We start from the raw sequence: 13,433 nt of genomic DNA, 5'->3' as shown, positions 1-13,433 counted from the left end.
CTCTGGCCCCTCACTGGGGCTGCAGAAGGGCTGCTGGCTGTCTTGGCAGCCTAACAGGGCTTGCACTGGTGGGCAATGGGCCTGGAGCAGTGGACACCAGCTCTCTGTCACTCCCACTCAGCCTGATGGCTCCTGGAAAGAACGGAGAGGGCTCATTTCCTTAAGTGTCACCTCTGCCCTAATTAGCAGGGGATTATAAAAAATTAAGTTAGAGGGTTTGCTGCCTTTGGTCCTTGTAGAGTGCAGGCTGCTTTTTCTGGGTCCTGTGAACCGTCTATGTCTGTCCTCTCTCTGTGTACTGTCTCTGGCCTCCCTCTCCCTACTGCCTCCCAGATGAACCTGACGCTGGTAGCTCCTCCTTCACAACCAATTCCTTCTCCCTGCCTGCCCTGGGGGCTTCTGCCTCAGTTTCCACTTCTCCCCTCCACCTGGCTTGCCTTGCCTGAGCCTGCTCCTGGAAGGGAGGCATGTCAATGGAACTTGCTTAGAAGAGATGTAGTCTGCCAGCCAGCAGCCAGCCCACCCCACCTCCTCACCTGCAGGCCTGAGAGACTGTTCCAGTCTGTCCATGTTTCTCTTGGCTCCCTGGAAAAACGAGCACCACAAGGATAGTAAAAATCACCCCTTAAATTAAAGCTGATGACTCCCGTCGAAATGTTTTATTATTAACCTCACCATTTAGCAATCTCGTGGCAGCAGTGAGGCATAAATATATGTGTACACACGTATATTAAATAAATTGGGGAACGTAATGCATAATGACATTATCTGGACCCCATTCAATTAAGGTAGATATTATCTGTGGTAATTGGGAAATGCCAGCCCATGCCATTTGGGGCCGAGCCACGCTGACAGGCAGGCCGTGGTGTCTAGTTAAAGGCTCTCAGTTCTCCCAAGAAGGCACTGGCCGCCCATTGGCTGTGATGACAGTGAGTCCCAGGAGAGCTCAGGCAGCTGCTCTCCCTGGGCTGGGCCACCAGCATGGGAATCAGGAGGTCTGGGTTCCACCCAGTCCTTCACACTCGGCCCTCCCAGCCACCCCTCTGTTCCTTAGGGTGACACAGGCTAGCCCTTGAATCTGTTTCCTGGTTGGGGGCATGACTTCTAGTAAAAACTCTGTCATTGCCACAGGGTTATTTTTAGGTTTAAATATAGAAATAAATATTGGAGACTTGACCTGATTCCTGAGCTTGTGGAGGGTGATTGCTTCTCAGGTGCCACTCACTGCCCCTTTTCAGTGCCTGACCTCGGTGCAGCTGAGGGATGGAAGTCTCCCCACCAACCACAGTTATGTTCTTGCAGTGCAGTTTGGATGTTGATTGGGCTAAGCCAGTGACCCCAGCTTTCCAGGGCAGTGCTGGGTTGTTGAGGGGACAGGAAGAGGGAGGAGAGAGGAAGAAGCAGTATTAGTGGCAAAGCTCACAGTAGTAACAGCTGCAAACAAAGACACTTGCCCACTTGGGTCTTATGCTGGAAAACTGGAGACGGTGGCATGTAGGGATGGGGAGGAGGGGCCTGGGGGTCTGTATGGTTGGGGCCTACTGGGTGGAGGAGATCCAGGCAAGCATGAGCCTGGTGGCTGGTCCCCTGGCTCTGGGAGAGGAGGAAGGTCAGGGTGGGGCATTGTCTAGGCTGAGCAGGGGGACCCAAGAGCTGATGAGATGTGCTTGCCTTGTCGGTGGGACTTGCTGCTGTGAGCTGCTGTGGCCTTTCCAGGTGGCTGTCCTTCTAGGTCTCAGGTTTCTCTGGTGATGAGTCCCTGCCTGTGCTGTGCTCAAACCCTTCCGTGGCCCTTCATTTCCCTGTCCACACTGTGGTCCATAAGGCACCTGTTGATCTTGTGTTCCGGACCCTCTCTGACATCGCATCAACCCCCTCCCCACTGCTCCCTGGTCATGATGGCCTCCTTGCTCATCCTCGAACATCAGGTGCCCGGCCTGTGCCCACCTCAGGGCCTTTGCACTTGCTGTTCTTTCTCTTTGGAATCCTCTTCTCCCAGATGTTCACATGGCTCATGCCTTTACTGCTTTTACTCTAGGATCAAATGCCATATCCTCAGAGAAGCCTTCCCTGATTTTTCTTTTCTAAAAAAAATCTTCTGGTTCATTGATTCCCTGTCCCCTTACCTGCCTTATTTTTTGTCATATCCCCTGATCTCCTGAAGTTCCAGCTGTCTATGTGTTCATGTATTTGTTGTCTGTCCTGTGCCCACCCACTTTGGGACGTGCGCTCCACGGCCTGTGCCCACCCACTTTGGGACGTGCGCTCCACGGGGCAGGCATTTGTGTCTGTTTCACTCCCAATGTTTCCCCGGTGCCCACCCAGAGCAGGGCCTGGCGCATAGTGGGTGCTCAGAGCACCTTTGAATGTCACCCTGAGGGACTGAATGGCTGTGGCAGAGGGGACTGTCTTCTGTGCTTGAGCACACAACAGAGTTGTGAGAATTCAGTGCTAGGTCCGAGTGCCACTCTGGACTGGGCACACTGCTGCAGATCCCCTGTCCTGAGCTCTGCTCTGGGCAGGGACCTGGCTTTGCCTGGTCACTTACTGAGCCTTTCCTGTGTTCTGAATCTTGGACTGGGCATGGGGGACATAGAGATGAGGGCAGTGCTGTCCATGCAGGCCTTTAATGTGCTCCCAGCCTCGTCATTGTTAACACAAGAGAGGTTCTGTGTTGTGTCATTAACTGCGGAGGAAGGAGATAACAAGAATTGTAATAATCAGGTCAGGCTTCCTGGAGAAGGAAGGATCTCAGCTGCTTCTTGAAGGGAGAGCTTCACAGAGAGGAGGCTGGAGGGAATCATAGGGAGAATGCAGGGGCAATGGATTGAAAGTTTTCTGCGCCAAGTTTCCACTGGCATTAGGCAAAAGAATTACTCCCTCCTTCCTCCCTCCCTGCTCTCCTCTGGGGCATTCCACCCCATGCCCATCACAGAGACAGTCGCCTCTGAATCAGGGCCATGTTGTTTTGCCAGAACAGGGAGGGGACAGCTTGTGGAGTGGGGTCTGGGGTTTCTGGCATCAGGCTGGTGAGCTGGAGGAGCTCAGCAGGGAGGGAAAGGGAAGAGGATTGGGGCTAGACCCCCACTGTGCCCTTCTTGCTCTTAGCTCTTAGCACGTGGCTGTGGCCATTCTGGCTGACTGCCTGGGAGCAGGGCTTCTCTTTAGGCAGAATAAAGCCTCAGCTGGCCTTGGGTGGGTTGAAGGTTCCAAGATGCCTTCTCATAGCTCAATCAGTCCTTAGTTTCCCTGCCTGAAACTATGCCTCACATTCCACTATTAGAATCATTCCTGTGGGTTAAAGAATTGCTTATGGAAGGGGCCTTAAACCCAGAAATAGATTACTTGAACGAGAGGCCCAGGAATCATTTGGTTCACATCACATCATTCATTCACTTCCACGAAGCCTGCTGGGGATGCCAGGCTCTGTGCAGGGCTGGGCTGCAGAGGTCAGCACAAAGAGGGCTGTGCTGCTAGAATTTCAAGCGCTAACTGGTTATCCCCCTACCCTATGGCCTGGGAGTCACAGTGTGGCTGGCAGGGGTGGCACCGTTCTGACAGTTCTGACGACCGATTCCTGTCCTGTCCTACAAACCACACCTCTGCCCAGCCAGTGGGGGCCCAGAGGAATGGCAGAGGGGTCACAGAGGTGAAGGGAGGGAAGAGACCTCCAGTTCTCCCTCATTTCCCCTTTGGGACAGTGGCACTGCCATCCCCCTTCTGGGAGATGCGGTGTGTGGGCGATGAGGCATCTAAACAGCTCGGGAATTGAAACCAGACTCCACACAGCCATTCACAATTCTCAGCACTCCTGAGCACCTGGGCTGGGTGGGCCCTGCAGAGGCAAAGGTGAATGGAGATGAAGGAAGTGCGGGTGGGAACACAGAGAAGGTTGGGAGCTGAGAGGAACGTGGGAGGGAGCTCTTGGCCTGGCTCTTTTTGCTGAACCCCAAGGGGCTTGGGCCTGAGTCCCCAAGCCCCTTTCCTATGGGAGCTGACCCTCAGAGGGCCAAGAGCAGGAGCCGGGGGCTCTGGCAATGACCCTGACCCTGGGGAGCAAAGGACAAGGTTGTTCCCTCTATTTGCCCTTTATTCTGGTGTTTGGGTTTTATTCTGTTTTCTTAATTTTGGAAGAATAAAAGGAAACTCAGTGAAAAATAATTGGGGGTTTGGTAAATCACAGCAGTTCTCTTCGGATCTGGTTGTTGTTTTGTGGTTTGTGGTTCTTTCTGGCTTGGGCCCTGGATGCAGGGGGAAGGATTGAAGTTGGAAAAGCATGAAGGTCCTGCTTGTTAATATTATACTAAGAAGTGGGCTGGGCAAAGTGACTGCCACCTGTATTCCCAGCACTTTGGGAGGCTGAGGCTGGAGGATTGCTTGAGCTCAGGAGTTCGAGACCAGCCTGGACAAGCAACATAGTGAGATGTCATCTCTACAAAAAAAAAAAAAGAAAAAATTACCAGGGCATGGTGGTGCATTCCTGTAGTCCCAGCTACTCAGGAGGCTGAGGTGGGAGGATCGCTTGAACCTGAGAGGTCGAGGCTGCAGTGAGCCATGTTTGCACCACTATACTCCAGCCTAGGCAACAGAGTGAGACCCTGTCTCAAAAAAAATTGGGGGCGGGGACTTAGAAGTGACCACAAGGCAGGTTCCTGGAGTCCCTGCACAAAAGCCCTAGATATCAGAGAGGTCCCAGCTGGGATGTGTGGGGACTCCCCCCATCCCCCTTACTCTGACTGTTAGTGGGGGGAAAGGGATAGCCTGCAGCTGTCCCCAACCAGCTCCCCTCACATGCCCATTCACTGGAAAGAATGTTCTGGAAAACACTGTTGGCCTGAGAGTTATTGCTGTGTGGAGGTGACCCAGTCGCTCTCATCCCTGCCTCTCAGGGCTCTCATTCCTCCATGCCTGGCTCTGTCGTCCCCTGGAGCCAAGGAACCTAGCGGAGCCAGAGAAGAGGAGAGAGACTGGGAGAGGGTGGTGGGGAAGGGAGAGGGAAAGGAAAGGGGAAAGAGGCCTGTCTAGGGGTGGGGCCCACACTGGCTTGGACTCACAGTCATCCCTGCAATTTTACCTGGGGAAGGATGCCCCTAATTGACCCAGGCTTGAGCTCTCCTGACTATTTTGGAATTGGCGGGGGAGTGTCTGAAAACTGGGCAAAGGACTTTAAAGAAGGACCCCTTCTATGTGCCCCCAGCTCCCGCCTCTGCAGAAGGAAGCAGGCCCTGCCGGGGAAGGGAGCATCCACCTGGCCCCCACCCCAACCCACCCCACCACATCCAGCCTCTGCTCTCAGTGGCTTCTTTCACTCATGGGGTATTTTTACTTTTCCCTTGTTCCTGTTACATGATCAAAGGAGGGAGGGGAAGCTAAAAGAGGCAGTGGCTTGCCCAGTTCTCTGGAGAAGCTCAGAAAAGGCAGGCCTGGTGGGACTGAGGGGTGGACAGGGACCTGTGGGCAGGGGCTGGGACCCAGTCCTGTGGGAGGGAGGCCTTGCAGGGGATCTGACCAAACTGGGGCTCCAGGCTCTTGATTCTAGTCTGCGGGTGTTTGCCTTTCTCCTCTTGGAGGCCTCCTTCCCCCATGGTGTCTGCCCTTCCCCGTGTGTGTATATATATGTGTGTGTGTGTGTGTGTGTGCGCGCGCACGTACTGCTCAGCCCAGACGTGCTCTGGCCTCAAGGAGAAGCCTGTGTGAGCCCTCACGAAGGATCTGGAAGCCTGAGCAGGGCCTGACTGTCAAAAGCTGCTGTGTACTGGTCTCCCAGCCTGAATCTGCCCTGCTGTAGCCCCGGCACACAGCCTGTCATGATGCCAAAAATCCCTCCGTTTGAAATTCATGGAAACCGATCATAAACTCACAGGACGTTAGAACTGGCAAGGCCTGAGAGATCCTCTGGGCCAGCACAGAGGAGCAGCCAGGGGCACAGGCAGCCTGCACAAGCTCTGTGCCCCTGGCTAGATGTCGCTTAAGCACTTGGTGCCTTGCCTTCCTCATCTGTGAGATAGGGATAAAAATACCATGTAGCTCATAGGGATGTGGGGATTACATGAGAAAATGTAGGTAAAGCACTTAGAACAGTGCTTGGCACATGGCAGTGGTTATCATTTGCTGTGATTTCTCCACAGGACACCGTCGGCATTTGGACAGGATGGTGTTTAACTGTGCAGGCTCTCCCACCCACAGCTGGCCAGTTAGCATCTGTGCCCCTTGCCTGCACACAGGCTAGTAGCTGACTCCCCCCCATCATTGCAGCAACTGAAAATATGTCAGCAGGGACAGTATGGCCCCCAGATTGGATTCTACTCCAACGCACCCATTTTACAGATTTTCCTGAGAGCTAGCAGGGATGCGCCTTATCTCTAGCTACTGCAGCAGGACCATAAGATTCATCTGTAGCTCTTCTGGTTTCTCTCTTCTGAATTACCTGGTACTGGCATTAGCAACTCATACCCCGCCTCCTTTCACTCTCCATAGCCATCTAGGACAGACATCTGGTAAACTCATTCACAGGAAGGCATGAGTGATGATGAAAGCTCCATACAGGTGCAGCTCCCCACTTTGTATTTTAATGGCTCCTAAGCCTTCCCCAAAGCACTGGCCTTGGCCCCCAGTCCTAGGTCCCCAGCTCCTGGCTCCAGGGGAGAGGGTGGTATTGTGAAACTTTCTTCAGCTTTGCTGGGGCTTCCCAGTGTGGCTGATGCGGCTTCCAGTCCTGGATGCATCTTGGTTCACTGTGTGACTCTGGGAGAATTATGTGATACCTCTGGGCTACTGGTTCACCTGCAGCATGGGGCCAGGGAGAATTAGTAGCCATATTCTTGGTTTCTGAGGAGGTAATGTGAAGGGAGCATTTTGAGGAAGGGGTGAAATGTGAAATGAGGGTCTAGAAGGCTGGAGAAGCTCAAGAGCTGAGGCTGGACTCTGGGGGCACTGCAGCTTCCTTCCCTCCCCTTGGCCCAGAACTGGAGCAGTCAGGGCCTCTGTAGGGGGAATGACAGGTGGGGCAGGGATGACCCTGAGACCACTGCTTGGTCTTGATGGAGGGACCACATCTCTGGGGAAGCCTCTCAATCCCAACACAAGCTCCTCTTCCAACTGCTTGGGGAAACTGAGGCACAGAATGGACAAGTGACTTGCTGGTTTTCATTTGCCAAACCCCTGGGGAAGGGGGCCTTGGATTTGGCCCCCAGCCAAGCCCTGACTCAGCTTCCATCTCTTCTCCCTGTGGCCTCCGAAGTGGTGGGAGGGAGGTTGCTGGCTTTGAATGGGGAGGCTGGGGTGAGGGAAGGATCCCCCAGGGGAAATTAGCCCAAATTAGCAGTGAGAATGAGGAAGGGCTGGTGTTCTCTCCTCTACCCTTGCAGATAAATATTTAATCACAACAACAATAATAATGATGATGATCTTAATAATGTGCAGTAGCTCAGGCCGTAACCCGAGCCCCGCTCTCAGAGGGAGGAAGTGGGGTGGGGAGAAAGAGCAGTGGAGAAATGGAGAGATGAAGAAAGTCAGGAGAGGGAGGGAGAGAGGGAGGGAGGGAGGACATGCAAGCTGAGTGGAGGCCTGCTCCTCATGCAGGGGCTGCTGGCTTTCCCCTGCCCTGCCTGGGGTAGCTGTGTAGCTGGGGTGGAGGCAGGAGAGTGCAGGGTTCACCTTGCGCTCCCTGATTCAAGATGAAAATCCAGAACCCCCACAGCCTCAGCTCCTCCCTGGTCTTCCCTTGGCCCAGCCTACACCACTACATTCCAGGATGATTTCTTGAGGGGGCCTTATTTGCGTTCCTGGGTCTCTGAGTCCCTGAAGAGCCAAAGTGTCTTGGGTTCCAGAGCTGAGAGCAGGGAAGCTGGGCTGCAGTAGGCATTGTCCAAGCTTTATCTGAGCTTGTAATTAAACTGCACACTCCCTGTGTGACTCAGGCAAAATGCTTTCCTGCTCTGGACCTCAGTTTCCTCATCTTTGTAATGAGATTGGGCCCATAGGACCTGTTTCTTGCTCTCATTCATGTGGGTGTGTTGAGGAAGGCCCCTCTTCCTCCCAAGCCAGTTCGAGGCTGTTCCTGGGGACTGTGCTCTCTGATGCCCGGGCTACTGATGGCAGTGGGTACAGGCCTTAGGAAGCTTCAAACATGACCTAATTTCTGCCCTACACTCTCCCATTTAAGCCAGAGTTGAGCAACAGCGGAGAGGAAACCAAGTACAGGAGATTTATGGAGTCTTTGGCGATAACCTCTAGCATCTCCTTCTCTCAGGCTCCTAATGAGAGATGAGACTAGCTAATGTCTTCTTCGGGCTTCTGTTTGATACTCTGTCTCTCTTTTCCCCTTCTAAGGTTGGTAGGAGGAGAGGATTGGAGCTGTTTTCTCCTTGATGCCAAGATACGCCAAGCTAGGAGCACTCTGCCCTTTCCACAGTCATCCACCGAGAATAGGCCTGCAGGACGGGACAAGGATCAGAGCCTTCCTGCAACCCCGGCCACTGTCTGCTGTCTGTGGGCCTGGACTGTGTGGGCAACTGCGCTTGGCCCGAGTGACAAGGAGGTGGGAGAGGGTAGCAGCATGGGCTATGCAGTTGGCTGCCCTCAGTCCTGCTGCTGAAGCTGCCCTGCCCATGCCCACCCAGGCCGTGGGGCCAGGGGCCTGCCAGGGCTAGGAGTGGGCCTGCCATTCATGGGTCTCTAGGGATTTCCGAGATGCCTGGGAAGAGAGGCTTGGGCTGGTGGTGGGCCCGGCTGCCCCTTTGCCTGCTCCTCAGCCTTTACGGTCCCTGGATGCCTTCCTCCCTGGGGAAGCCCAAAGGCCACCCTCACATGAATTCCATCCGCATAGATGGGGACATCACACTGGGAGGCCTGTTCCCGGTGCATGGCCGGGGCTCAGAGGGCAAGGCCTGTGGAGAACTTAAGAAGGAAAAGGGCATCCACCGACTGGAGGCCATGCTCTTCGCCCTGGATCGCATTAACAACGACCCGGACCTGCTGCCCAACATCACGCTGGGCGCCCGCATTCTGGACACCTGCTCCAGGGACACCCATGCCCTCGAGCAGTCACTGACCTTTGTGCAGGCGCTCATCGAGAAGGATGGCACGGAGGTCCGCTGTGGCAGTGGTGGCCCACCCATCATCACCAAGCCTGAACGCGTGGTGGGTGTCATCGGTGCTTCAGGGAGCTCGGTCTCCATCATGGTGGCCAACATCCTTCGCCTCTTCAAGGTCAGTGCCTTGGTTAGTCCCCTGAGGTGCTCCTCCCCCAGCGGTCTCTGCCTGCCTCACGCCAGGGTGCCAGGCCTGGCCGACCAGCCCCTTTTTCCTCCTCTTTTCCTCACTCCAAGGGACAGTTTTTTCCTCAGAGCAGTATCTGAGAATTTGGGGCAGCTCTTCCTGGTTTCAGTATGTTGTCTTGTGGTCTTAGCATAGGCACAGCAGAGTGAAAGGCATCGGGACCCAGCCTTGTGGTGCTGACCGAGGTGCTGAAACAGCACCTGCTGCTGGAGGCTTGGTGAGCAACTCCACTCCTCTCCAGGGAATTCTGCACCAGGAGGGAAAAGGATGTTCTGGAGAATGACAGAAGGGAGGAGGAGATAGGTGGACAGACAGATAAAAAGATAGGCAGGTGGATAGACAGAAAGGCAGACAGATAAGAAGAATGGAAATATGAATGCTGGAGATTGCCAGGGAGAAAAAGCAATATTTTTGTTTTGACATTGTTTTCATATAATTGCAATTCCCAAGAAAGATATGTTTTTCTTCTGGGTAGTTGAGGAAGCCCCCTGTGGCCCTCCTGTCCCACCCGATATTATGGTTGGAGAATGTGTCCTCATTTTTTGGATGGGGTGTGGGGCTGCTGAGCCTGCAGAGAATGCAGATGAGGACGGGAAAACTGAGGCCTGAGAGAGTAGGCGGTCTCTGTTTCTGGTGCCCTGGGCCCTGAACCAAGCTTCCCTCTGTGATTTCCTTCCTTCTGCCCTTCTTCCCTGCACACCTTTCTCCCTTTCCTTCTGGAATCCCTCCCAGCCCCCTCCTTGCCGCCTCCTTTCCTCTCTTCCTGGGGCAAGAGCTGCTGATTTGCAATTCAATTGGAGCCAAGTGCTTCGCTAAGCTGCTAAAACAACTGAAAGCTACCGGGTAGAGAGAAAAACATTACAAGCATTTTACCAATAATTATGTGCCCGTTTCTCTCTTGGAGCCTGCCTTGTTTGCTCTGTGTGTGTGTGTGCGTGTGTGTGTTTGTGCATGTGTGTGTGTGTGGGGAGTGGAGGAGAGAATGGGGAGAGGGAAGAGGAAGGGACACAGTGGAAGCTGCTTGGTCCCTCCCTCACCCTGGTGTCAGATTGTTGGCCTCTGGAGTTGATCTTTGTCTCCCTAAAGTCTCCAGGGCTAGGAAGTAGACTGAGAGAGGCTGTTTTGCACCAGGCACGGTGGGGAGAGCTGAAGCTGGACCACTCTCACCAGAACTCTTTCTGGAAGCCATTGGCCCACTTCCCATGATGCATCAGGATTTGGGGGCATGTCTGGGGGCCCGGGTAGAAGTGGAGATGAAGGGAGAGGACGGTCCCAGTGTTGGGGTGGGGGTGAGGAAGCTTGTGGGTGGCAAAGGAGGAGGCCAGAGTTGTGCTGCCACATGTCTGGGTGGGGCAGGACTTTTGCCGTTGGCTGCTCTGGGGCTGAAGAACACGTGTGCCCCTACCTGTGTATGCAGCCATGTCTCTGGTATGCTCTGTGGGCCTCAAATATAAGGCTTTTCCTGGAGTATTGGTTTTACTTGATGAGTTGGATGAAAACACAATTTTAATTTTAAAACAAATGGATGCATTATGAAGACGGCAAAATTTGTACATGGTTTTATTTTCTTTTTATGATCAGTGGTTGAACATGGATGTACGTAGTTTGAAGATGAAGCAGGAAACTTGAAAGCATTTCTGCCCTCGCGATAGGCAGCTGGAACAATCCCTGGGGGCTGTGTTGCTCTGATAATCTTTCAGAGTTCTTTGGCAGGATGGTTCGGGAATGGTAGCCTGGTTCAGTCCTCCCACCACACCCAGTTTTGCAGTGGGGACTGGACACAAGAGGAGAGGAGGAGCTGGCTAGGCTGTCCCAGGCCAGGGCCTAGTGATGGCTCAGGCCACATGAGTCATCACTTCAGCCCGCCTGGCCCTGGCCTAGGAGCTGAGGCAGTCTGGGCCATCCAGCAGAGGGGACAAGCCCTTGGACTCCCCCTTGTCAGCCTGGCAGGGTGGGGCACAGATCCCCAGCCTCCAGGAAGGTCACCCCACAAGTGAGGCTGCTGTATTCTCTTTATCTGAGCTTGTAATTAAACTCCTTTAGTGACTCTGGGTCTTTTAGAAAGATGGTAAAACAGCCTGGTCCAGCCCTTGAACCTGTGACATTGGTGAGGATCCCTTCCCCTGTTTTTCAGAGCGGAGTGAGTGCCTACTTTACAGGGAGGCAGAGAGGCCAAAGAAGCTGAGAGTGCCCCATCACTTGGTACATGGTGAAGGCTCAAGGAATGGTCACTCAGAGTTGGGTCTTAAGGTGTGTTCTTGGGAACATAGATATTTTGAGATGAGACGCTCAGTGCCCCAGACAGGGGATTGGGCTGCAGCTGCTATGCTAACCTCTCCCAGGATGGGGAAGGGCCAGGGTGGGGTGAGGGGCCTGGGGTGAAGAGCCTTACCATCCTGGGGGTTCATAGTATCCCCTGTCTGGCCACAGAGGAGCATGGTGCAGTCTCAGTTTGGTTTGTGCCTCCTCAGAACACAGGATGGAGTGGTTGGGGCAGGGGTCAGGAGCCCCCCAGGCTGCACAGAGAGCAAGGCAGGACCGGGAGGTAGAGACCTGGGGAGTGGAGAAGAAAGCAGGACAGGGGGACAGAGCTGGACAAGGAAAGGGAGGGGCGGCAGGGGAAGCCAGCCGGCTGTGGCCTGCATTCCCTCGGTCCCTTTTAACGGCCTTAATGTTCCAGGCTGGCGACAAGAGGCCTCCTCAATAATTAAACTGATAGAAACAAGAGGCTGGGTGAGAAACTTAAAAGCCATTTACAGAAGCAAAAAGATTGAACTTTGGGGAGGGAGGTTGGGAGCAGGAGCCTCAGGAAAGAGAGGGTGAGGGAGGGATGCCTTGGGGGAGGGGACCTGCGCCCACCACCAGGTGTCCATGTCAAAGGGCACCACTGCAGCCCCTGTCCTGCTCCCCTGATGATGGGTTAATGTGGCCTGCTGGGAACTTGGCACCAGAGGCTGTGATGACAGCTTTCCTTCCTGCAAGAGGTGGACTTCCGGTGCTTGGTTCAGAGGGGGTGATTTCCTGCATGGAGAATGCAAGTGGGGTGCAGTCAGGGTCAGGATGTGAGCAAAACTCACAAGCCTCAGAGCTGGAAGGGGCCAACCTCTTGCTCTACAGATATGGAGGCTGAACCCTGATAAAATGACAGGGCAGGGCTCAAAGCCAGGTCCCCCCTCCCAGGCCTGACTCCTGGGAGACTGCCTGCTCAAATTAGCTGAGTCAGAAGTGGGACTTGAACAGGTCTCTGTTGGGGACCAGAAGGCCTGACTCTGGGAATTCATAGGTCTGACAGCTTCTATCCCTAACTTCCCTGCTCCCACCCCTTCCTTCATTCGCAGTTTGTCCCATTCTTTCAGGACAGGGGTGCTGATGGGTGTGAAGAATACCTTTGGGTGGGCCCCCAAGCCCAGTAGTTGTAGCTTGTACAATGCACTGTTGGGGGCCCAGCCCAGGTTCAGGCCTGGGTTTGAATCCCTGATCCACTAGTTACCTCACCTCCACTTACCATGTCAGTTATTTACACCATAGTGTGAATGAGCCCATAAGACCTTTTCATGGCTGGCGTGGTGGCTCACACATGTAATCCTAGTACATTGGGAGGCTGAGGAGGGTGAATCATCTGAGGTCAGGAGTTTGAGACCAGCCTGGAAACATGGTGAAACCCCGTCTCTACTCAAAATACAAAAATTAGCCAGGTGTGGTGGCATGCGCCTGTAATCCCAGCTACTTGGGAGACTGAGGCAGGAGAATCACTTGAGCCTGGGAGGTGGAGGTTGCAGTGAGCCGAGATCGTGCCACTGCACTCCAGCCTGGGTCACAGAGTGAGACTCCGTCACAAAAAAAAAAAAAAATCCTTTTCCTGTGAAGTCATTGTTGGGGAGAGGAGGAGCAGACTGGAGACACCCCTGGAGGGAAGCAGTTTCCAAGTTCTGTACCTGTAAGAGCTCAGGGGGATCCAGAAATAATTTCTTTGAGTCTTTTATTCATTTTGCAGTGGAAAAGCTAAGGCTTGGAGAAGGGGGTGCTGCACAGCATGGGGGTAAGCATTTGGACTCTGGAGCCAGGCAGCCTGAGGCCTGACTGTCCTGGCAAACTGCTTAACCCTTCTCTGCCTCGGTTTCCTCATTTGTTTTTTTTTTTTTTTTTTTTTTTTT

The 13,433-nt window shown here is 53.8% G+C and overlaps 2 protein-coding genes across 7 annotated transcripts in view; both read left to right on the top strand.

Moving 5' to 3' along the window:
- Positions 1–13,433, top strand: part of LOC112622829 (40S ribosomal protein S10) — an 846,014-nt gene that overhangs the window by 298,621 nt on the left and 533,960 nt on the right. The gene's annotated exons all lie outside the window — the stretch shown is intronic.
- Positions 1–13,433, top strand: part of GRM4 (glutamate metabotropic receptor 4) — a 136,052-nt gene that overhangs the window by 13,620 nt on the left and 108,999 nt on the right. For 3 of the 5 annotated variants that reach the window (XM_025382731.1, XM_025382737.1, XM_025382729.1), the window contains exon 2: positions 8,332–9,210. The exons of 1 other annotated variant lie outside the window; for it this stretch is intronic. In XM_025382731.1, coding sequence (XP_025238516.1) covers positions 8,692–9,210 — 519 coding nt within the window. In that variant the 5' untranslated portion in view covers positions 8,332–8,691. Of the gene's footprint in view, positions 1–7,896; positions 9,211–13,433 lie in introns of those variants that run through there. One more of the 5 variants, XM_025382732.1, reaches the window with a different exon arrangement.

Source organism: Theropithecus gelada, chromosome 4 (genome assembly GCF_003255815.1).
Source record: "Theropithecus gelada isolate Dixy chromosome 4, Tgel_1.0, whole genome shotgun sequence".
In the NCBI taxonomy this organism is placed as follows: domain Eukaryota; kingdom Metazoa; phylum Chordata; class Mammalia; order Primates; family Cercopithecidae; genus Theropithecus; species Theropithecus gelada.
Note: the sequence above shows the minus strand (reverse complement) of the source record. Positions and strands in the feature narration are given on the sequence as shown.